Source organism: Ornithorhynchus anatinus, chromosome 12, assembly GCF_004115215.2.
Source record: "Ornithorhynchus anatinus isolate Pmale09 chromosome 12, mOrnAna1.pri.v4, whole genome shotgun sequence".
Taxonomy (NCBI): domain Eukaryota; kingdom Metazoa; phylum Chordata; class Mammalia; order Monotremata; family Ornithorhynchidae; genus Ornithorhynchus; species Ornithorhynchus anatinus.
The window spans coordinates 56,937,866-56,961,974 of record NC_041739.1 but is presented as its reverse complement, the minus strand read 5'-3'; the positions used below and the strand labels follow the sequence as shown (position 1 = coordinate 56,961,974).

Below are 24,109 nucleotides of genomic sequence, written 5' to 3'. Positions count from 1 at the left end.
CGCTTAGAACGGTGCTTGGCGCATAGCGAGCGCTCAACAGATACCAACGTTATTATCATTAACCCCATCTCTAAAATGGAGAGTGAGGCTGCGAGCCCCGTGCTGGACCGGGACCGTGTCCGGCTCCGTTGGCTCGTATCCACCCCAGCGCTTAGTACGGTGCCTGGCGCACAGTAAGCGCTTAACAGATGGCCTTCGTCGTCGTCGTCGTCGTAACGACGACGAAATGAGTCCCGATCCGTACCCCGGCTTGTCGGAAAACAGCGTTCGATGCTTCCATCCCGACCGGAAAGCAGCCCGGGCCCCTCGCCCGTGCTGTCAGGAATCGAAGTTCGAGTAATAATTTTCGATATTTTCTTCAGGGAGAAAGCGGAGCTTCCTAACTTTCCTAACTGCTGGAGGTACGCGAAACGCCCCGCGAAAGCGGGCACGGTCCTTTCGGTGCCACATCCGCCGTTCTCTTCCGAAAACCGGTGACTCGGGTGTATCGGCTAAGGGTGAGAATATCCGAAACGGTCTCCGTCACCGTACCCACCGCCCGTCGGGAGCTTTCATCGGAAGCTGTACTGTAAACCACGGCCTCGCCGAATCCGGACGGAGCCTCCGGAGAGCTGGATCGCGGCCGTCTGGCGGCGGCGTTCGGTTCCCGGCGTCGCGGATGCTTCGGGGGCTTAGGTTTCGGAGCCGGTGCCGCCGAGGGGAAGTTTCCGTCCGTGGGAGCGAGCGGGGAGCTCGGCCCCGAGTGCCGTTTGTAGACCGCCTTCTCTGTACCGTCAGGCCAAATACCCCGAACCTAGTTATTTCGTCGCCGGTTGTAGCTTGTTTTCTCAGCTACTCTGTCCAGAACGGTATGGGAAAGGGTCTTCCTTTTAAGGTCATATAGAAATCAAAATGAGCCCTACTTGGAGGCGGGGTGGGAGATTATTTAAACGAATACACGGCGAAAGGGGGGAGGGGACCGAAAATCAATCTTAAAGACCGCCGGGACGTTTAAGTGTTCCGGAAAGAATGTCGGGTTCGCATTCGGAAGGGAGGGGAGGGGACGCCGAGAAGCGGAGACGCCGTGTGGCCAAGTGGGTGGAGCGGGAAGGACCTGGGTTCTTGGGCGGGTCGGTTCACTTGAGAAGCAGCGTGGCGCAGGGGAAAGAGCCCGGGCTCGGGAGTCGGAGGTCGCGGGTTCGGATCCCGGCTCGGCCACCCGTCAGCCGGGTGACCGTGGGCGAGTCGCTTCGCTTCTCGGGGCCTCAGTCGCCTCGTGCGTAAAATGGGGACGAAGACCGTGAGCCCCACGTGGGACGACCCGATTCCCCCGTGTCTGCCCCGGCGCTCGGAACGGTGCTCGGCACGTAGTGGGCGCTTGACAGATACCAACGTCATTATTATCCTCCGTGTCACTCTTCCCTCCTCTGTAAAATGGGGGTTAAGACTGTGAGCCCCGGGTGGGACCGGGACCGTGTCCGACCCGATTAGCTCGTATCTACCCCAGCACGTAGTACCTCATTCCCCTGTATCTACCCCAGCGCTTGGAACGGTGCCCTGCGCGTAGTGAGCGCTTAACAAATACCAACATCATCGCTGTGATTATTATTACAGTGTCTGGCACGTAGTAAGTGCTTAACGGATACTAAGGAAATACGTAGATAGATAGATAGATAGATAGATATACGCTCGTGTGGACGTACCTACATACATTCATGCGACCATTTAGTCACATCTCATTCACCCGCTCGGCCGTGCTCATCGAGCGCTTACCGTGCACCGTGCGGAGCGCTTGGGAAAGGACATCGCAACGATAAACAGCGACGTTCCCTGCCCGCAGCGAGCTCGCCGTCTGAAGTGGGGGAGACGGACGTCGATACGAGTAAATAAAAATCACAGATACGGCCGAGATATGTACCAGAAGTGCTTCGGAGGGTATTCGCTGAGCGCCTTCCGCGTGCCGAGCGCCGGACCCGACACTGGAGCGGGTACGCTGTAACGATAAAGTCCCCTTCCCTGCGTACACGTAAAGGAGCCGGCGTCGGGGGTCATAACCGGCTTTCGAAAGACCCTTGGGAGTTTTACATGAATAACCCTTCCCGGGAAGAGGCGCAGCGCGAAGGGAATAGTAGCGTCGAGATGAAATGATGTTATCATCTTGTTCTCCCAATGCAAATGGTGAGGATTTAATAGAACGGGTTTAACGGAACGAGCGCCTTCCAGTTATCGCCCTAGCCGAGACGGGCCCGTATCGTTCGGCGCCGCTTGCCTGCCACCTTCAGGACTCCGGCAGATAAGTCAGGGCGTCTCCTCGAGGAATAACACGTCGCACCCCTCGGTGGAAGCAGGACCTCCGGGTCACGGGGGCAAAAATCCGGCCACGGATCCACCGACGTGGGTGGGATTCAGTTTCCGAGCGGTCGGTCGGTCAGCGGCGTTTACCGAGCGCCTGCCGGGCGCGCCCTACGAAGCCGTGGGGAGAGCGCGGCCCGAAAGAGCTAGGAGGGGCGTCCCCTGCCCCTCGGCGAGTTTATAGTCGAGAGGGGACGACGTTCGGCGGGGTGCCATTTCGAGGTGCGTAGATGAGTGCCCTGCGTTCGGGGGCGGGGCGGAGAGCAAACGGCCCAAGGTCGCCGATCCGAGTGACGCGGAAGGGAGAGCGAGGTGGGGAGAAGAGGGTCCGCCGCGCTTCCCACCGTTGATGACTGTAAGCTACAGAATCGGTCATCGGTACTCCGAGGAGACAGGGAGATTTGGGTTCATCCGTAGCGCGAAATCTCTCTCCCTCTCTTCCCCATCCTCGGCCGCGCCTAGTTCCTCCAGGGCTCGGGGAGAAATTCTCCATTGATAACGGTAACGGTCACGCTGACAATACGACACTCGTTGAGCGCTTACTTCGTGCCAAGCGCTGGGGTGGGTACAAGTTAAATCAGGTTGGACACAGTTCCTGTCCCACTCGGGGCTCCCAGGCTCAATCCCCGCTCATCGGATGAGGCACAGAGAAGCCAAGGGGCTTCACCCGGCGGCCGAGCGACGGAGCCGGGATTAGAACTCACGACCTGACTCCCCGGCCCGGGCTCGAACCGCTACCCGGTACCCAACGGAACCCGGTCTAGGGTCAGGCAGGGTAAGGCGCCAATCCCCCTCACACGCAGAGGAGAAGACCCCTCTGTGTCATTCCACGTCGCCGGGCACAGATACCAGTGCATGAGGTATCAACCCCCCCCCCCCCCGCCCCCGCGGGATTTTCATTATTGAGTGTTTCGCCCCCACAGGGATGCCAGTTTCTGCTGACCTCCCGCCTCTCCTGGAGTCCTTTAAGAAGTTGCAACAGCTGCCCCGTCGCGTCCCGTCGGCGTCCAGGAACGGCGAAACCCCGCCTACGCCGTCGTAGCTTGGGATGGCCGATCACCTGAAAGGGTTAGAACCGGGTCCCCTCATATTTCACCGTGTACAAAAAGGTGTGCGTTCAAGATCTGTTCGCTACCTACCGTGGTGGCAGAATCGTTTCCCAGGGGAACGTCACGAAGCGCCAGAGTTCCCGTGGCAAGGTTGACGAGTGACCGACGATCAGTGCCTCCTCTCCCCTCTTCCCCCCCCCCTCCCCCTGCCAAAAATGAGGCGGGCTCCCCGCGGCCCCAGATCTACCTTATTAGAGATCTTCTATCTCAGCTGGTTTGAGCTTCATCGTCATCTGGGAAGAGGACGGGTCAGGAACGGATGAGCGAAAGAAAGCACAAAAACGGCGACGTCCCACTTCCCCAGCGTGTCTTCCCTCCCAAAAACCTCTCAGTCGGTCAGTCGGTGGTGTTCTCTGGCTACCTCTCCCGCGTCCAACGGAGATCGGTCAGTCCACGGCGTTTACCGGACGCCTACCGTGTGCCGAGCGCCGCGCTGAGCACTTGGGAAAGAACGATGCAACCGAGCCGGCGGCCGCGATCCCCGGCCACGGTCAAGCCGGGCGCTCAGAGACGGCTGTGGTCCCGCGAGGAGAAGCTCCACGACGTCTTCTTCGGGTGGAACGACCCGCCTCGTCCTAACCTTTATCCGCTCTGAAATCCTAACCGGCCCCAACTCTACCCCTGTCGTCCTCCACAGGCAGGCGAACGAAGAGTACCAGGTGCTGGCTAACTCGTGGCGCTATTCGTCCGCCTTTTCCAACAGGCTGTTCTTCACGATAGTGGACTACGACGAGGGGGCCGATGTTTTCCAACAGGTAAGGACGCCCTCCGTCCGTCTCTCTTGCAGACGATCGATCGAGAGCCGCCATTACGGGGCGGCGTATTTTTTGTCGGGGATAATCACTGTGGTATTCGTTAAGCGCTCTCCGTGTGCCGGGTGCCGTACTGAGCGCTGGGGTAGATGCAAGCAAGTCAGGTTGGACGCAGTCCCTGTCCCGCACGGGGCCTCCGTCCTTAATCGCCATTTGACAGATGAGGGAACTGAGGTCCGGAGAAGTTAAGTGGCCTGCCCGAGGTCACGCAGCAGACGGGCGGCGGAGCCGGGATTAGGACCCCCGTCCTCTGGCCCCCAAGCCCGGGCTCTTCCCACGGAGCCACGCTAAGTCCCGTGGGGTTGAAGATGGGATGAATAGCAGATGTCATTCGTTCTTTCGTTGCATCGTATTTCTTGATCGCTCGCCGTGTGCAGAGCGCTGGACCGAGCGCTTGGAAAGCACCAGGGCCCAGAGGTCACCGAGCGCTTTTCCGATAGGGCCTCACGGCCCATCGTCGCGACTCGGTTCCGGCGTCGGTCTCTATTGGGACGCTGCCCCGGAAGGGGCGGGAAATGGAGGAGGACCTTCCGAGGTCGCTCGGGCTCAGAAGAACGGAGGGATTTCTTTCTGCTCCGTGGCGTCGAGATGAAGCTCCAGCTCCCGCTTGAATCGAGGGGTTTGAAAAGGTCGAAACGGAGGGAGGGATCGCCCGGACGCGGGATCGTTCTGCTTTCCCCATTGCCTAGCTCCTGTCGGCGTTAGGAGCTTACGTTTAAGCACGTGGGGAAAAAAAGACTAGAAGCTGGGTTTTGATCAGTGGAAGGAAATCTGAATCTGCCAAATGCGAAAAGAAAGTAAATAACCCTCCTCCTGAAGAACGGTAAGAAATGACTTTACTATCCCGGTTTTGCGTTAGGTCTACTCCTTGGAGGGGAGCAACGCTCGTCACGTTTGTACGTCAGGTGCTCGTGAAAGTATTTGAGTTCAGCCACGGGAACTCAGGGTGTGCACAGTTCCCTTGGAACACCCGATCGTTCCGGGTCAAGCTGTACGAGCCTTCCGGGGTCATCCGACGGGGCAGCGGCTCCGACTTTGACTAGGGCGCTCAAGGCCGTTGAGCCGGGACGGTAATATCCTCATTACCGGTCGCGACGTTCTCACGGCCGTTTTCCTCCGTCAGATCTCAGCTGCCGTCCCAGAGAGGCAGCGGGGTCCGAGTGGAAAGAACGCCGAGCCGGGAATGGGCAGCTCTGGATTCCGCGTCGTCCCCCCCCTCGGGGACCTCGGGCAAGTCGCCGCACTTTCCCGCCTCTCGGTCTCCTCCTCTGCAAAATGGGGATTCGGTATCCGTTGGCCCTCGCGGCCCCCGATTAACGCGAAGCTACCCTGGCGCTCAGTACGGTGTTGGAGCATTTAACGACTACCACGTAGTATCAGATTTATAAGCGTGCAATTAAACGTTCATCCGTTCGTTCGTCCGGTAGTATTTATTGAGCGCTTCCTGTGTGCAGAGCACTGTACCAGGCGCTCGGAATGAACCAGTCGGCAACGGATAGAGACGGTCCCTGCCGTCTGACGGGCTTACGGTCTGATCGGGGGAGACGGACGGCCGAGAAAATAGATCAATACAGCGATCGTCGTCACTAGCCAAGGTGTGAGCCACGGAATTGGGGTTTTTTGCCCTTCAGTCTCTTTAACGTATAAAGGGTAAAGTGGTTGGCAGACTCGGTACCACGCGTCCCGTAGACGTGCCTTGAAGCGGTGTTCTCGTCGGAAGGGTTCTAAACTTCGTCAGACGTGATTTATTCAGCTGTTACGGTGAGCGCTCTAAATCAGGAGATACTCGGCTAGCGGACGGGATAGTTTAGTGTATTTTGACAAATGCAATTTGCTCAATTATCTTTTATGCCGGGGGTATTTTTGGAAAGGTAAAATTAGGAAGAGGAAAACGCATCTGAGGTGTCAACGTGCGTTTCGATAAGGTAATTGAATTCACTGTCGGTTCAACAGCAGCCCGTGTGAACTTTTTTACTGCGCAGATATTGCACGCAGACGACTCGAGGAGTGCCGAGAGAACAAAAATACCCTACCCGTGTCTCTCCGTCAGGTCCCCGTTAAGCGCGTGAGCGCCTTCCGGGCGAGGGATGTTGCTCTCGCGTCGTACCCCGTGGGCTGCGCCGCTATCTTCTGCTCTCTCTCCGTCGGTGATATTTACGGAACGTTTACAGTACGCGGAGCACGGTTCCGAACGTCTGGGAGCAGACGAGAAACAGTTCCTGCCCTCGAGGCGCTTTTAGTCTAGTGGGATTGTACCGCGCGTTCTCAGTCAAAAAATCAGTCCTCTGAGTTACCGACCTCAAAATGTCCAGGAGGGTGTTTTTCTGAACTGGAAAAATGCCTGGATTTTCCTACTGCAGCCGCCAAGGTCCCGGGGACGGGGAACCCGTCCGCCGACGCTGTTGGATCGTAGTCTTCCGAGCGCTCAGCCCAGCGCTGTGCACCCAGTGACCGCTCAGGAATCACCATCGAGCGATGGATGGCACAGTCCTCTAAAAGCACAGCAGCCTCTTCCTCCCGGACTTATTTAACAGAACGAGTGGCCGCCGATCGTAGAGATGGGTAGCGTTCTGACAGCAACCGCTCTGCAGACGGAAACTCTCCGGTCACGTGATGAGGACCTCAAGATTTTTTAACCAGAAGTGACAACGGGGCTTGGTTCTGCCCAACTTTATGGTCCCCTCAAGCACATTAGGGAGGGACCGTGTCACCCCCCCCCCCCCCCCCCCCACCGCCCCTCGCTACATTAACTGGGGGAGTCGCCCAAATGCTGTTTGACTACGATGTGTGGCTCTGTAGGGTTTTTTTAAATACCAGCTAATCATTTGGGAAACGGTCCCCATCCCAAGTTGGGCTCACAGTCTCAATCCCCGTTTCACAGGTGAGGGAACTGAGGCCCAGAGAAGTGCGGTGACTTGCCCAGGGTCACCCAGCGGAAGATAAGTGGCGGAGCCGGGATCAGAACCCAGGTCCTGCCGACGCCCAGGCTCGCGCCCGGCAGCGATGCTTCCCCTGTAGTGGAAAGCAACGAGTGCCCGGTCATCAGAAGCCCGGGTGGGGGTGGGGGGGGGGGGGGGGGGGACACTTGCGGAAACCGAAATCGATTCACGGGATGACTTCAGTTGGACGGCCTCACCAAGGCCAGAGTTTTGCTCGGCAAAGGTGAGGGGTCAGAAAAAACGCCTAGCACCAGGACTGGATTTGATGCTTAGGATCATCCTCGGGGATGAGTTGGGTTTTTTTCTTAGATGGTTGGGCTCTCGGCGACCGTTGGGCCACGTCGAATCTTCCGGCTTTAAGCTCTCCGCCGCACGTTGGGTCGACCGAGGGATACCTGGCGCAGCGCTGCAGGTAGTAAGAGAAATCGGACCCCGGACTGGCCTCCGTTTCCCCAGATGCGTGTACGTTATTTTGGGGGATTTCATCTGCTCTCACGACAACCCCGGGGGAGACGGCCGTCACGATCTCCACCGTACGGGAAAGGAGACGGAGGCCGTCACGCTCTCCGTTGTACAGATGAGGAGATGGAGGCATTCAGAGGGTCAGTGACCTGCCTGAGGTCAAACAGCAGGTCAGCGAGAGAGTCCAAGGTGCCCCCTTTTCAACCTCCGTTTCTCTTCTCCTCGGCGAACCCTTCTCTCAGGCGACGCAGCGTCAGTGCGGTGAGAATCCGCGGGTACCGCTGACGTCCGCAGGTGCCGGGCACGTTTTCTGGGAAGTGCCGTCCACGCACACTCTCGGCGACGCGTATCCGTGGTCCGTACACGGGCGCGGTCGTCCCGTGGGCCCCCTAGAGCGTGCGCGCACGCCCGGGCGTACCGACGAAGGGACGCGAAGGGCATCCTTCCAACGGTCCACCCTCCCCTCCTCCCCGGTTCGCTCCGGAGACGTTTCCCCCCCGGCGACTCGCGACAACCATCGTCGACGTCCCGGGCCTCCACCACTGTGTCTGGTGCCGTGGTGCTTTGTCCCCCCCCCAAAAAGGAAGGGTCATCCCGACGGCATAGTGTAGCCCGGGAGTCGGAGGGACCCGGGTTCTAATCCCGGTTCTGCCGCGCGTCTGCCGGGTGACCTGGGGCGTGTCGCTTGGCTTCTCCGGGCCTCAGTTCCTTCGTCTGTAAAGTGGGGATCGAGAACTGTGAGCCCCATGGGGGTCAGGGACTGTTTCCAACCCGACGAGACTCGTATCTGTCCCACGCTTAGAACGGCGCTTGGCACACGGGAAGCTCTTTGAAAGCACCGCCACCGTCTTGGTTATTATCGTTACTGTCCCAAGTGGGTTCGTCCTGCTGAATGTTGCGCGTTGGTTCAGTCGTACCTACTGAGCGCTGACGGCGTGCGGAGCCCCGTACCGAGCGCCCGGGAAAGTACGCCATCAGAATGAACGGTGACGTCCCCCGCCCTCGACGGGCCCGCAGCTTGACTCTCCCTTCTCTCCACCGTAGCTGAACATGAACTCCGCTCCCACCTTCATGCACTTCCCCCCGAAAGGCAAGCCCAAGAGAGCCGACACCTTTGACCTGCAGAGAATCGGCTTCGCGGCGGAGCAGATGGCGAAATGGATCGCCGACAGAACGGACGTTCACGTACGTGCCTCCCCCGCGCGCCCGTCCCCCATCCCACGCCGGGCCCGAGGTTCCTCTCGAAGCGGGCTCGGTCCGACGGACGCGCTCGGAGGCGGTGACGGACACGTCACCCCGGCCCCCGGTACCGCGGTAGCCGGGGCGCCTCGGGGTTTCGTAGAAATACGGCCCCCCTGAAGTCAGTCTTCTCACCCGAACTCAGTCTGGGGATCCGAATCCACTCGAGAGATTTTTACGTTTACGTTAAGAATCGGCGAATCGGAGTTACCCACCGCCCGCCGTGCTGGGCGTTCCTTACGCCGTCTTCAGGAAGGGCATTCGTCTATCTGCGTTCGTATAGGTAGATGTCTAAATAAAGAAATGCAAAGGGCAAGACGTTCAAAAATGTTCAAGATGGCTGCGGCGGTGGACGAACCACTGGTCTTTAAGGCGAGATCCCGAACTAGGTCTCTTGGGGGTCACCTCCAGAGGGACGGGCGTATCCCAGAGATCCTTCTCCCGTGGCGCCTGTTTTCAGGTAGAATTGTGCCGTGTTTCCGGGGGTCGATCTCTTCATCGGCCCAAACGGATCTCGGCCCTTTTTAGGTGGTTGCTCTTCGCCGATTTGTAAGGCGAGATCCCGAACTGGGTCTCTTCGGGTCGCCTCCAGAGGGACGGGCGTAGCCCCAAGATTCTTCTCCCCCGTTGCGCTTGTTTTCGGGTAGAATTTTCCCGTGTTTGGGGGGGGGGGGGGGGGGGGGTCGCTCTCTCCATCAGCCCAAACGTATCTCGGCCTTTTTCGTGTTGTCGCCCCTCGCCGATTTTTAAGGCGAGATCCCGAAGTAGGTCTCTTCGCGTCGCCTCCAGAGGGGACGGGCGTAGCCCCAAGATTCTTCTCCCCCGTTGCCCTTGTTTTCAGGTAGAATTATCCCGTGTCTCGCGGGGGGGGGTCGATGCCTTTATTCGCCCAAACTCACCTCGGCCGTTTTTACATTGGTGCTCCTCGCCGGTTTTTGAGGCGAGATCCCCAACTAGGTCTCTTCGGGTCTCCTCCAGAGGGACGGGCGTAGCCCCAAGATTCTTCTCCCGTTGCCCGTCTTTTCAGGTAGAATTATCCCGCGTCGGGGGGGGGGGGGCGGCGGTCGATCCCTTTATTCGCCCAAACTCACCTCGGCCTTTTTTTATGTCGTTGCTCTTGTCTTGCAGATCCGGGTCTTTCGCCCCCCTAACTACTCCGGCACTATCGCCCTGGCCCTCCTCGTGTCCCTCGTGGGCGGCTTACTCTACCTGAGGAGGAACAACTTGGAATTCGTCTACAACAAGACGGGATGGGCCATGGCAGCTCTGGTACGGCATCATCCGGCGCTCCGTCTTCGGACGCCCGCAGCCTCCGGAAGAACGATCGGAGTTCCGCTGCTTAGCGAGGGGTTGGCCCCGGGCCGGGCGGTGCGCTGAGTGCCGGGGCAGGTACCGGGCAGCTCGGCCGCGACCCCCGGCTAAGAGGGAGGGAGCCCTTCGGGATCTCAGGGAACGCGTCGTCCGCATCTTCCCTACCGCCGCCTGACTCGGTCATGGCTATTGAGGCGGGCCCCGGAGGAGACCGGGGAGTCGGAGGGACCTGGGTTCTAATCCCGGCTCCGCCACCTGTCTGCCGGGTGGCCTGGGCCGGGTCGCTTGGCTTCTCCGGGCCCCGCCTCCCTCATCTGGAAAACGGGGATTAGGACTGGAAGCCCCGGGCGGGGCGGGGACCGTGTCCCACCTGATGCGCTCTGTATCCACCCCAGTGCTCAGTGCAGTGCCCGGCACCTAGTAAGCACCTAACAAATACCACGATCGTCGTCATGGGCTGCGGACCGAGCCCCTAGCCCAGAGCGTGATCTGGCCAGACCCTAGATCGCGGCGAGCCCCCTTCGTACACTGAAGGGTGGCTTTCCCTTTCTCGGTCCGAGCCGCACCGACGACGGTCTCGGGACACTCCCCGATTGACTCCTCCGTCGTCCGGCTTCGGGTCGTGATATCGCGAAGCCCGGCTTGTTGTTTTTTCAATGGTATCTGTCACGCGCTGGCCGTGCGCCAGGCCCAGGCCGTGTCCTACGTGGGGCTCAGAGTCTTAACCCCCATTTTCCAGATGAGGGAACTGAGCCCCAGAGAAGTCGAGAGACTCGCCCAGGGTCGCACAGTCGCTAAGCGGCGGAGCCGGGTCTAGAACCCCGCTCCTTCTGACGCCCGGGCCCCGCCCACCGGGTCGCCCCGCTTCTCTACCCGGTCGGTGGGTGCAGTACTGCCCGTAGAGTCCCCTGGGGCCGTAATTAACGCGGGCTCCACCCGGACCGGTCGGTTGCTTTCGGTCCCGATAAACCTGCCTCGCTTCTGGGCCGCCGCGGCCCTTCCGAAGAGAACGACGATCGGTTTCACATCCGCTCGTGTCAGGGCCACGGGAATCCAGAAGCGCCTCGGGACCGATCGCGACCGCAGGCCTAATCAAATTCCGTGGCTAAGATACCCGAAGCGTCGGGCAGGCTGAAACGACAGTCACCGTAAAAAGAGGGGTTTCGGAAAGCGGGATCCCAGTCCCGCCGCGGCAGTACGGAGTTTGTTTCTCTGCCGTTACTTGAACAGAGCGTTCTGTGACTTGGGTTTCTTCCCCCGCTTGTGATCTGTCGACATTTTATAGTCCCTCTCCCCGAAAGGACTGTGTGTTTCATTTGGCTTTTTGTGCTCGGCAGCTACTAGTGAAACGCGGAGATTTTGATTCTAATTTCAAATGGCAGTTTTCTCACATCATCCCCCCCGTGGGCTTCATTTCATTTCCTCTCACCTGTCGAGGGGAGGTTTTCATACCGTTTTTGGCGGGAGCCAGCGTTCTACCGCCAGAGCCCGAGAAGATATAAAAGAGCATTTTAATCTTTGAAAAATAAATATCCCCCCCGGATGTTACAATTTAGACTACATCATAAGTTCTCTTCAAAAAGCAGCCTGTGTCGCGAAGAGGCGTTCAAGGTGCAATCTACTTCCCAGACGCCGGTCCGGTCTTATTCGCGCAGCCCGTACGGCTTTAAAATACGGGTCGTCGAGCGATCGGTGGTATTTACTGAGCTCTTCCCGGGGGCAGGGCACTGTTGTAAAAGTGCTTGGGAGACACGCAGACGTGTCGTGATTACGCTGTCTCGTTTTCGTCCGTCCGCGATGAGGCCGCGAGCCCGTCACCGGGCGGGGACGGTCCCTGTCCGTTGCCGCGTTGTACCACTCAAGGCGCTCAGTACAGTGCTCTGCACAGAGGAAGCGCTCGGTAAACACCTTTGATGGATGAATGAACGTATTCCCCGCACGCAAGCAGCAGACAGTCTAAACCGTCCCCGTCGATCGCTATTTCGCCCTCCCCAACAAGTAGTAGTTGACTGGATTTGAGCGCCTTTTCCTGCTTTAAAGATGAACGAGAAAGTCGATTTCTTTCTCCCCCCCGCGCAAGGACTCTCTTTCTTGAAGAGGAAGAACTTCAGTAGCCCTGCGGCCGGCCCAGAGAAATGAGCCCTTGCTCTGGAAATCGGGAGACCTGAGTTGTGATGCCAACTCTGCCTTGTGATGACTACTACAGCAATAGTAACGATAATAGTTACGGTTATTGTGGAATTAGCTAAGCGCCCACTACGTGCCGGGCACCGTTCTCGGCACTGGGATGGACGCAGAGGAGTGGTCGGGTTGGACGCGGTCCCCGTCCCCCCCGTGTGGGGGTCGCGGACTCAATTCCCCCTTTGCAGATGAGGGACCCGAGGCACAGAGGAGTGAAGCGACTTGCCCGAGGTCACCCAGCAGCCGGGATCAGAACCCACGTCCCCCGACTCCCGGGCCCGGGCTCCGCCCACCAGACCAGCCGGCTGGCCGGCGCGGCTACGGACCACCGTCTCCTCCGCCGTGTGCCGTGACCAACCCTTTACGGTCCCCTGGGCCGTGAACTCACCGCGGGCAGGGAACGTGCCCTTTTCCCGTCGCGTCGTCCTCTCCCAGACGCTCAGGACGGCGCTCCGCACACAGGAAGCGCTCGACGGACAGCGTCGGGCGACCGAGGGGTCGATCCCAGCACCGCGTACGGCGCCTGACGCGTAGTAGACGCTTTACGGGATACTAGGGGGGAGAAAGGACCGAACCCAGAAAGACCGATTAGCTCGGATCTGTCCCGGCGCCGTGTATCTCCGCACGGCACTCGTGGGCGTCTCTTTCAGTTTTACATTTTAAATCATTCAGAGCGTTGTCAGTCTCCCCCTCTAGACCGGAAGCTCCTCGGGGGCAGGGAACCTGCCCTCCAATTCTGTCGTACCGCACTCTCCCGAGCGCCCGGGGCAGCGCTCAGCCCACAGTCAGCGCTCGATAGATACCCCCGACTGACTGCCTGAACGGGGTCGCTCGCCGGTCCCGACCTGGCCGGGCGGCATCCGTGCCTCGGGATCGACGCGGGCGCCGGGAAACGGGCCCGGCGGCGCGGAACCGTGGGCGCGTCACGCCTTCGGCGCGCGTTGCCGACCGACCTGGAATTCCCCGCGGTTCCCGACCGCGGTCGGTACGAAAAGGTGCCGAGGGGAACGGGGAGGAGAGATCGCCAGCTAGCCGGGAAACGGTCCCCGGACCCTCGGCTGCTCGGAGACTGCCGGATCCCGGGGGGTGGCCTTCGAGGGAGGGAGACAGCCAGTGGCTCAAAGCGATCGCCTCCGGGGCCGTCGAGGAGGTGAACGGAGCCGGAGCGGCGGCGGCCGGTTTGAGAACGGCGGAGGAGCCACGGGGTAGAGAGAAGGTGCCCACCGGCAGCCGCTTTGGAAGGCCGCAGTCAGGAGCCTGCCATTTAGCGGCGGGTCCGTCGGCGGCGTGGCTCAGTGGAAGGAGCCCGGGCTTTGGAGTCGGAGGTCACGGGTCCGATCCCCGCTCGGCGGCCGCGGGACCGTGGGCGAGTCGCTTCACCTCCCCGGGCCGCGGTCACCTCGTCTGGCAGACGGGATTAAGACCGGGAGCCCCCCCACGTGGGACAACCCGACGCCCCCGCGTCCCCCCCCCCAGCGCTCAGAACGGTGCTCGGCACGCAGTAAGCGCTTAACGGATACCAGCGTTATCAGTGTTATCATCCGGTGTCCGCCGGGCGCCGTACCGAGCGTTCGGGAGAGTGTAGTACGACAGCGCCGTACCCCGCCCGCAGGAAATACCTAGACCGAAGGCTCGCCGCGGGCGGGGGACGTGCCTGTTGACCGTTCTGCTGTTCTCTTCCGAGCGCTTTGTACGGCGCCCTGGAAGCGCTCAGGACTTCCCTAGGATTCGGTTGCAAAACAGTAAAACGGAAAACCGCCCTTTACCTCAGCATCCCTAGAATTAGACTGTAGGCGATCGGAGTCGTCGATGTACATCCCTCTTCCTACTGCCGTTATCGTCATCACTGTCGTCGTCGTCGTCCGTTGAGTCCTGACCGCGTGCCGAGCGCCGGGGTTGTTGCACGGTCCCTGTCCCCCGTGGGGCTTTCGGTCGAGGTAGGAAGGGAGGGGGATTGAATCCCCACTCTACGGACGAGGCCGTCGAGGCACGGAGAAGTCAAGGGCCTCGCCCACGGTGGCGGAGCAGGCAGGTGACGGGGCCGGGATTAGAAGCCGGCTCTCCGCACTCCCGGTGCCGCACTCCTTCCGCTCGACCTCGCTGCTTTCTCCCCGAGGGGCCACGGGAGGAATTTCCTCGTAGGATCGAGGGGTTTCCTGACGAAATGGGCCGTTCGAGTCGCCTGGCCCGGGGAGTCCTTGTCATATCCGGGACGGAACGGATGGAAGAGCTCGTTCTCACCACCTACAGCGCGTCGGTTTGACGGAGCCGTCGTTTCCTCGCCGCGCGAGCGTCTCCTCTGGGAGTTGGGCGTTTTTTTACTGAGGTTTCGCCCCGCGTCACGTGGAGGGAAAGAATTTGGTCGTGAGTCTTGGACGAGCGCCACATCGCACAGACCCCATTTTCTCCAAACAGCATCTTTCGGACCCCTGTGAGAGAGGACGGCGGGAAGGGGTCGACAGCGTTTCCGTTCCCTGAGATGACGTCACCCGAGCGACAGTATCGGGAAGCGGCAGGTGCCGAGAAACGGCAGTACGCCTACCGACGGATCGTGACCCAGCGGATCTTCGTGCCGCCGTGATGCGCGGGCAGGCGGCGAGGGAGGAAACCGGATGGGATGATGACAGTAACGATGTCGGTATCTGTGAAGCGCTTACTGGGTGCCGAGCGCCGGGGCAGACCCGGGGGAGTCGGGTCGTCCCACCTGGGGCTCACGGTCTTCACCCCCGTTTTCCAGATGAGGGGACTGAGGCACCGAGAAGCGAAGCGACTCGCCCGAGGTCACGCGGCTGACGAGTGGCCGAGCCGGGATCCGAACCCAGGACCTCTGGCTCCGAAGCCCGGGCTCCTTCCGCGGAGCCACGCCGCCTCTCATGTAGAGAGCCCCGTCCTCCGGGGGGGCGACGGGCGATAACCGGTGCCGGTGGAGCTTCCCACGTCGTTCCGAAACCTCTTCCCGCAAATTTGGTCAAGCCGCTTGACGTCTCCGGGCCTCAGTTCCCGCGTCCGTAAAATGGGAAGCGGCGCGGCTCGGTGGAAAGAGCCCGGGCTTCGGAGTCGGAGGTCCCGGGCTCGACTCCCGGCTCCGCCGCCCGTCAGCCGTGTGACCGTGGGCGAGTCGCTTCGCGTCTCTGGGCCTCAGTTACCTCCTCTGCAAAGTGGGGATTCACCGCGAGCCTCCCGTGGGACGACCCGATGACCCCGTATCTCCCCCCGGCGCTTAGAACGGTGCTCCGCACGGAGCCAGCGCGTAACCGACACCAACATCATTATAACAGTGCCCGACACGGAGCGGAGCGGGTAACCGGTGCCACGGTCACGAGGGTTCCGGGTCCCCGGAGACCCGGTCCCGGCGCTTCCAGCACCGCCTACCGAGAGCGACCACGGTCCTCCTCGAGCGCTTACTACGTGCCGAGCGCCGTCCTAAGCGGCGGGGTAGATCCAAGGCGCCTCCGGTGTCCTGAGCAGTCCCTTCGGTTTTTGACCCGTGAGCCACGCTTCCCATCAGACGGCAGGACCCGGCTCCATCGCGCGGGACGTGCGACAGAATCGGGTGACGGGAGGCTACGGTGCCCCGAGCCGCCTGCCCGCCGTGCGACTTCGGGCAAGCCACAGCTTCTCTGTGCCTCAGTTTCTTCCTCCGCAAAATAGGATCAAAGATACCCGTCCTCCCGTCCCCTTTCACCGGGAGCCCCACGCGGGAACTGTGTCCGACTTGATTGATGATCTTCTCCCCACCCCGGCGCGTGACCGGAGTGCGCACCGGGTGATTCCTGCGGAACGCGGACGCCGAGGGTGGGTTGGCCAGAAAGGAAGTCATCCCCCGGATGAATCGTCTCGCCAAGAAGGCGTTTCATTTTCGAAACATTTCAGGGGTCAGGGAAGGTCACTGCGGCGGATTCCTTATTTAGTCTTTTCTTCTGACGTCGGGTAACTTCAAAATGACCCGAGCACGTTGGACCTCTACGAGACCGCTGCGCTATAAACTTCCACGGACACCGCAGATCTTCTGATGCGGCAACGGGAGTTGGTCACGTTAAGTTCGGAGAATCGGTCTCTGTGGAAAATAATGGATCGCGCCGGATTTCTCACATCGAGATGCAGGAAATGGTCTCTTTCCCCGAAGTCCTCACCACGCGCGATTTTCCGAAGATAAAGATAAATCGGCGGCGGGGCGGCGGGAGGAGGAACATCGTTTCTACGCCGGGTAATCTTAGAGGAGACGTTTCCTTATCACATTTCTGCACACTGGAACGAGTAGAGATACCCAACTTCGCCCGGGAAGACTTCGGTCGCGGGAAATGCGGTCGCTGTATCTGATGTCCCGGACGGAAGGATTCACGCGGGCGTTTCCAAGTTATGGGGAGAGGCCCAGAAGCCCCCGAGTTAGTATCGGGAGAGGCTGAAGCGAATACACCTCAGGTGTCGAAGAAACAGGAGGGTTGGGTTTCCGAGGACCCGTCGGCATCGAGGCCTAGGCGGAGAGAGCCCAGGCCCGGGGCGGGGGGGGGGGGGGCGGTCGGAAGGACCCGGCTTCTAGTCCCAGCTCCGCTCTCTCCGCTCTGCTCCGTGACCTCGGGCGAGTCCTTCCGCTTCCCTGTGCCCCGGTTACCTCGTGTGTAAAACGGGGACGGAGACCGTGAGCCCCACGTGGGACCCGGACTGGGTCCCCGATTACCTTGTTCCCACCCCGTCGCTCAGAACAGTGCCTGGCGCAGAGTAAGCGCTTAACTGACGCCATTAAAAAGAAGAGTATCAAGCAGGAGACTTAGGCTTCCGTGAATCCGTCGTCACTGAGGGAATACGGCGCGATCTAGCGGATGGAGATTTGGGCTTAATAGTCAGGAGGACGCGGTTCTGATCCTGGCTCCTCCTCCTGCCTTCTGGGTGACCCCGGGGCAAGTCACGTCGCTTTCCCACGCCTCGTCCCGGCCGGGGCGCGCCGTCAGGACGCTGCCGTCGTGCTGACCTGCCGCGTACGTGACGCCGCTTGCCCCCGGCGTAGCGGTCGTGTAGCCGTTCGTTCATTCCCGTATCTGCTGAGCACCTGGAGAGCACCGTACTGCGCGCTTAGGAGAGGACGATGGAACGGTGAACGGGCTCATTCCCCGCCTACGACGAGCCCGCGGTCTAGAGGGGGAGGCGGAAATGAATAGAAACGGGGAAATGACAGATACGGACGTTAAGTGCCGTGGGGCTGGGAGGCGTGGGCGAATAAAGGGAGGGTGGGGTGGGCCTCCCAGACGGACCTCCGGCGCGTTTCCCCCGTTCTTCGCGGTCATCCCGACTTGTCTTGTTTTTCAGTGCGTGGTGTTCGCCATGACTTCGGGCCAGATGTGGAATCATATCCGCGGACCCCCGTATGCCCACAAGAACCCCCAGAACGGACAGGTGGTGAGTGCTCGTCCCGCAGACCTTTAATGCCCCGAACCTCCGGGCTCCCCTCGACGACCCGCCGCCGGTTTGGAGTCGGCGGTGACGAGATCTCAGCATTTCATTGCTGTTATTGCACCGTGTAATTCGCGCCCTCATCTTGATACGACATTTACAGTTAAGCGGATTTACCTTAAAAGTATTCCATCGTTTTGTCATCGGTCATTCCTGAGGGATCTCATCTGTGAAATCCCATTCGGGTACAATCGCGCGTACCTCGCGTTCTCCTCTTTCACGGCGTGCCGGATCATCGGCGAGAAACGGGCGGGGGGGGCGATTCGGGACGTATCGATTTAGCCGGCGTCTCTGCTGTAAGTAACCTATTAGGCCAGAAGAGAATCCGTCCGCGGGTCCCGCCTCACGAGGACCCCGTCCTCAACGGCGGGGTGTTACGATCGGCACTGTGGGTCGGCAAGCTAATCTGCAGAGATTCCGTGCGTTAAAAGAGCAGAGTACCTGTGGGTTCTGTGGGTTCTCGCCGGTCCCCGGGAGGTCGCACGTCTCCAGGTAAAGCGGTCCCGTGGGGAGAAATGGGTGACGTTCTCTCTCTCCCCAGCCCAGAAAATCACGAGGAGCCCGATCTCCTCCCCGAAGCGTCAGTCATTAGCAGCGTTGTCGGCCGGACACAGGAGGGGTCCGGATAAATAACCGAACGGAAGATCGGACGACCGCCCGACCGTCCGCTGGGGGACGGTCGGGGCCGTGGAGGGAAGATGGGGGGACGGTGGAGCGGTCCTCTCCTAACGATCGTTTCGGGGGCCGCGGGCCGGGAGAACCACCCACGGCTCCTGCCGAGATGGGAGTCGGCCGGATGGGCCGGCGGCCGGACCCGCCGCCGGCCTCGCTCGTGCTCTTAATGGCGTCTGCGGGGATCCCGTTGGGGCCGCGAGGCGGCAGGCCGAACCCTGTACCGCATAGCGACGTGACTTGGGGCCTCCCCGGGTAGTCCCTATTCGTGCGATCGTATTTATCGAGCGCTTACCGTGTGCGGAGCGCTATACCGGTGGCTTGGAGAGAACGGTTCAGCAACAGAGGCGATCCCTGCCCACGGCGGACTTCTTTTTGCCCGTTGTTTTCCAACGGTAAGCGCGGAGAACGCCCCTCCGGCCTGTCGGCTCACGCGGCAGGTGTTCCGCTCTACGGACGGCGGCTCAAGCCAGTGAGTTCCGGTTTGTCTGGGCGGAACGGGCCCCGTCGGACAAGCGCTCACCGTCTCCTGTGCCGTTCGGCCCCCGTTCGGAGCTTAGCGGCGGTCCGCCTCCTCCAAGGGGCCTTCCCCGACCGGGCCCTCCTTTCCTCTCCTCCCGTTCCCTTCCGCGTCGCCCGGACTCGCTCCCTTGGTTCCTCTTCCCTTCCAGCCCCACGGCCCTTACGTCCACGTCTGTAGCTTTATCTCCGTACATTAATGCCGATCCCCGCCTCTAGAATATAAGCCCGTTGCGATGGGGGAATGTTTTACCTTTATATTGGACTCTCCCGACCGTTTGGTACAGTGCCCTGCGCACGGTAGGCGCTCCACAGTAACCGTAACGATCCTGGTATCTGCCGGGTCCCTTCTACGTGCCGGGCGCTGGGGTGGATACCGGCAAATGGGGTTGGACGCGGTCCCTGTCGTTCGTTCATCCGATCGTACCGACTGAGCGCTTCACTGCGTGCAGAGCACCGTACTGAGTGCCGGGGAGGATACGGTAAAACAACAGATGGACGCTTTCCCTGCCCGCGACGGGCTCCCGGACTCAACCCCCATTTTACAGCGGAGGCGACTGAGGCCCGGAGAAGTGAAGCGCCTTAGCCGAGGTCACGTAACGGAAGAGCGGCGGAGCCGGGATCAGAAACCCACGGCCTTCCGACTCCGGGGCCCGGGCTCTGGCCGTTACCCCAGGCTGCTTCTCCAGAATGGGACCGGCTGAGGGGATCTGGAATCTCCATTCTATTTATCGCCATCGTTCTCGTCTGTCCGTCCCCCCCGGATTAGACCGTGAGCCCGTCGAAGGCGGCGGGGGGACGGGGGACGCGCCGTCTCTGTCCGTTGCCGATCTGTCCATTCCAAGCGCTTCGTACGGTGCTCTGCACGTAGCAAGCGCTCGATAAATACTATCGAATGAATGAATACGGGACACGGTGGGGTCAGAGGAGGGGTGGAGGCGGCGCTGCCCGTTGGGACGAGACATCTAATCCCAGCTCCGCCGCTTGCCAGCCGTGTGACTTGGGGCAAGTCACTTCTCTGCGCCTCAGTCACCTCGTCTGTAAAATGGGGATTGAAACCGTGAGCCCCACGTGGGACAACCTGATCACCTTAGGACGGCGCTTTGCACCTAGTAAGCGCTTGACAGATACCACCATCGTCATCATCATCTCCTCCCATTGCATTTACCCCTCATAAATTCCCGGGCCCCCAAGCTGTCGCTTCCTCGGGGCTTCCGACGTCACGATTGGGAAGCAACTCGTCGGTCAAGTCAGATCTGTTGAGCGCTTACCGTGTGCAGAGCGCCGTGCTCGGGAGAGTACGGGCCAGCAAGACGACAGACCCATCCCCTGCCCGCAGTGAGCTTACGGTACAGCGGGGGAGACGCATTTATCGGCATGCGTATTCACGTAAGTAAATACGTAAAAAGACGGCTCTGGACGTAAGTGCCGCGGGGCTGGGAGGAGGGCTGGATTCCAGAAGCATCAGGGAGGATACCGGGTGGATCCGCCAAGAGGAAGAATGTCTCGCCCTCCGATTCCCCCCGGCGCCTACCTTCCCCTCTCCGGGCACCCTCCCGCTCACCGGTGATTCTGTCACTTCTGTTTCTCCGAGGATTCCGCGTAGCAGCCTGTTTCAAACACGGAGAAACCCGGACTCCGGTTACCGTCATCAGTCCACCCCGCGCATTTACTGAGCCACTCGGTGCGTGCCGAGCGCCGCGCCGAGCCCCGGGGAGAGCGCGGCCCGGTAATCTAACGGGCCCGTTCTCTGCCCACCGCCGGCTCACGGTCTCGGGGGGGGGCGAGACGGACGTTAATACGAAGTACGGACGCGGATACGAGTGCTGTGGGGCCGGGTCGGGGGGGGGGAGGTGAATAAAGGGAACAGGTCGGGACGCCGCCGGAGGGAGCGGGAAAGGAGGAAATGATGGGGTTCCCCTTTTTCCGTCGGCCCAGATCTCTTCTACGGTTACGAGGGACGACGGTTTCCAACCGTGTCCCGCACGGCCGAAAGCCCGCTCGGTTCTCCGCACGATAAGTCCCGTTAAATTGAAACTTAAAATATGAATTACCCAGGAGAGCCGAATATAAAGGAAATCAATAGCCCAAGAAGTACGGTGCCGTGTCGTTTTGAAAGTTTATGCGTTTGTCTCTGTTCGGGTGTTTTGTTACGGCACAGTCAAGTGCAAACGATCCACTTAAGGGCGTGAAAGTCTTCACGGAAACGGTCATTACCGAAGAGCCTGAGGGGACTCGAGCACCGTACAATTACATGGGACTCAGAATAAGCGATTTGGGGGTTTTGGGTCTGTTTCCTTTTCTTCCCCCCCCCCCCCGCCCCCCGCGAAAGAACGGTCTCGCCCCGGGAAAGGCACCCGCGGAGACAAGACCCGTACTTAGGCCGTGTACCGAACCATCGCCGCGTTCTCCCCCTCCGGAGTCGCGGAAGCTTTTGGTGGTTGGCGCTCGCCTCAGATTCCTCCGCGTGTGCCGGGCCCACTCTGGGTTTCGTTCCTCATCGCCAGCAGACTCTCCTCTTCCCGTGCGGAATTCTCTGATTCCATTTATCTATTTTGATGGTATCGATCCCTGGCTCTTTGTTATGCTGTCTCTCCCCCCTTCTCAGCCCGTCAGCCCGCTGCCGGGCAGCGATCGCCTCTGCCTGCTGGCGAATCGTCCATCCCGAGCGCTTAGTCCGGTGCCCTGCACATAGCAAGCGCGCACAAAATACGACTGAACGAACGTACCTAAAGGCGGGATATTACGCAGCAGGGTGACTTCTTCTCGCTTTTGGCGCCTGGGCAACAAACCGGGGGGAGATTTGGGGCTGGTTTACGAAGGTCCTCTTCTTCGAGTCCCTGCTAAGGTTACAGTTGTGTCATCCTGTAGTGGCTGACTCCCCCTCTAGACTGCAAGCTCGTCGCGGGCAGGGAATACGTTTATGGTTGTATCGTACTCTCTCCAGAGCCTAGTACAGCGTCCCGCCCGTGGTAAGCACCGGATAAATACGACTGCAGGTAAATCGGAATGGCCTAGCGGAGAGAGCGCGGGCCTGGGAGACAGAGGGACCTACCTGGGTTCCGATCCCGGCTCCTCCGACTGTCCGCCGGGAGACCTCGGACAAGCGAGTTCGCTTCCCTGTCCCTCGGTTCCCTTCATCTGTTTGGGGGGGGGGGGGGGGCGCTGAATTCGATCAGCTAGTGGTATTCATTCGTTCAGTGGCGCGTATTGAGCGCCTACGGGGTGCGGAGCATCGTGGCAAGTGCTCGGGAGCTTTACCGAGCACCTACTGCGTGCAGGGCACTGTACCGAGCGCCTGGGGAGAGATACGTCCCCCGCCCACACGGAGCCGGCGGGGACAAAGCCTTCGTATGTATTTCCCCCAAAGGAAAGCGTTACTTGTGCCCCATTCAAGCAGGGAAGGAAACCTCTATCAAACGGATCGACGGAGGCCCGTGTTCTTTGGGATTCCGGCTGACCAGTCTGTTTGGATCTGAGATGGGTAAACCTTAAAAGATGTTCCCCGATCCCGAAAAAACAATACCCCTTCAGCGGTCCGTCACAGTCCGACGAGGTTCTTCGGGCCCCGGACCCGGCGGAAATGGAGGCAGGCGTCCTCCGTTAAATCCGGTTGGGTTATTTCTCCGCTTTCCTCGGCCAGCTCTGGGTGGCCGAAGGAAAATGGAAGGTGGAGCGACTATCCAGGGAATGGACCGACACGGAAAGCCAGTCGAGGGAGAATTTAGCCAGCTGCCTCTTTTAAAGCCAACTGCGACGGGCCAGGGATCCCAAGTATCAGTATTATTACAGCAGTATCATCGTCGTCATCAGGGGAAAGAGCCCGGGCTTCGGAGTCCGGGGTCACGGGTTCGAATCCCGGCGCGGCCCCTCGTCGGCCGTGGGACCGTGGCCGAGTCACTTCGCTTCTCCGTGCCTCAGTTCCCTCACCTGGAAAATGGGGATTAAGACCGTGAGCCCCACGTGGGACGACCCGATTCCCCCGGGTCTACCCCGGCGCTTAGAACGGTGCTCGGCACATAGTGGGCGCCTAACAGATAGCGACAATTTGAGGGGCGGTGCCAGTTCCCCATTCGTGAGAATTCAGAGCGAGCGCGGCTTAGTGACGACAGCACAGGCCCGGGAGTCACAGGACCTGGGTTCTAATCCAGGCTCCGCCCCGTGCCTGCCGTGGGACTTGGGGCAAGTCACTTCACTGCTCCGGGTCTCGGTCGGTCAGTCCCATACCGATGATGACGATTACGGTATGTGTCAAGCGCTGGCTACGTGCAGAGCACTGTTCTAAGTGCCGGGGGTCGATACAGGGCAATCCTAGGAGAACCGGGAATAATTCGGGAGGCCGAGATTTCTTTCTCACCGCCGTCGTTGACTTCGTATCGGCTAACCGTCGCCCGCGATTAACCTTCCCTCGTCGCGCTCTTGGTGCCAGAGGGCTGAAGTAAAAAATGCGGCATCTAAAGCGTACGGCTTCTAAATCGATCCGGCCGTTCTGTAAAATGATACTGTGAATTACGTTTTTAAGTACCGCTCGAAGTTCATCCCATCGTGTGTGTCGGAAGGTCATCCAAGTTGAAAATCGCATAAAGACTTCAGACCCGACGCACCTGCAGAGGGGAATATTTTTGAGGGCACGCTAGAAAAAACGCTCTCGGACGGGGGAGCTCATGTAAAGCGGGGGGGGGGTCTCGTCTCGTGCCGTCGCGTCGTTTCCGCCCCACGGCGACGCCACGGGCGCATCTCTCCCAGAACGTCCCGCGCGCGCGCTCTGCGATGGTTCCGGTCGTGGTTCCGTAGAGTCTTCTTGGTAAAAACCCGGAGGCGGTTGACCGTCGCCTCGTTCCGCGCGGTTAACTCGAGTCTCCGCCCTCGACTCTCTCGCCTGGTAGCCGATGGCCTTCCGCTCGCTAGCCGGGAACGGAACGGACGGGCCTCTGCTCGACGTTCCCTCCCGTAGCCGAGACTGGGAGAGGACTGGAAACTCTCCGGGCGCCACCCTGAGACGGGTATAAATCAGGGTACTGGCTCCAGATGACATTCGCCGCATCTCCTCTTCCCTGGAAGTTGGGCTTTGCTCCTTAAGCGCTCC

The 24,109-nt window shown here is 60.3% G+C and overlaps 1 protein-coding gene across 2 annotated transcripts in view; it reads left to right on the top strand.

Moving 5' to 3' along the window:
- The window catches only part of TUSC3 (tumor suppressor candidate 3), a 96,868-nt gene that overhangs the window by 28,131 nt on the left and 44,628 nt on the right, over positions 1-24,109 (top strand). For both annotated transcript variants that reach the window (XM_029076407.1, XM_029076408.2), the window contains exons 3-6: positions 4,078-4,195; positions 8,698-8,838; positions 10,021-10,161; positions 17,689-17,778. In XM_029076407.1, the coding sequence (XP_028932240.1) occupies positions 4,078-4,195; positions 8,698-8,838; positions 10,021-10,161; positions 17,689-17,778 (490 nt within the window). The remainder of the gene's footprint in view (positions 1-4,077; positions 4,196-8,697; positions 8,839-10,020; positions 10,162-17,688; positions 17,779-24,109) is intronic.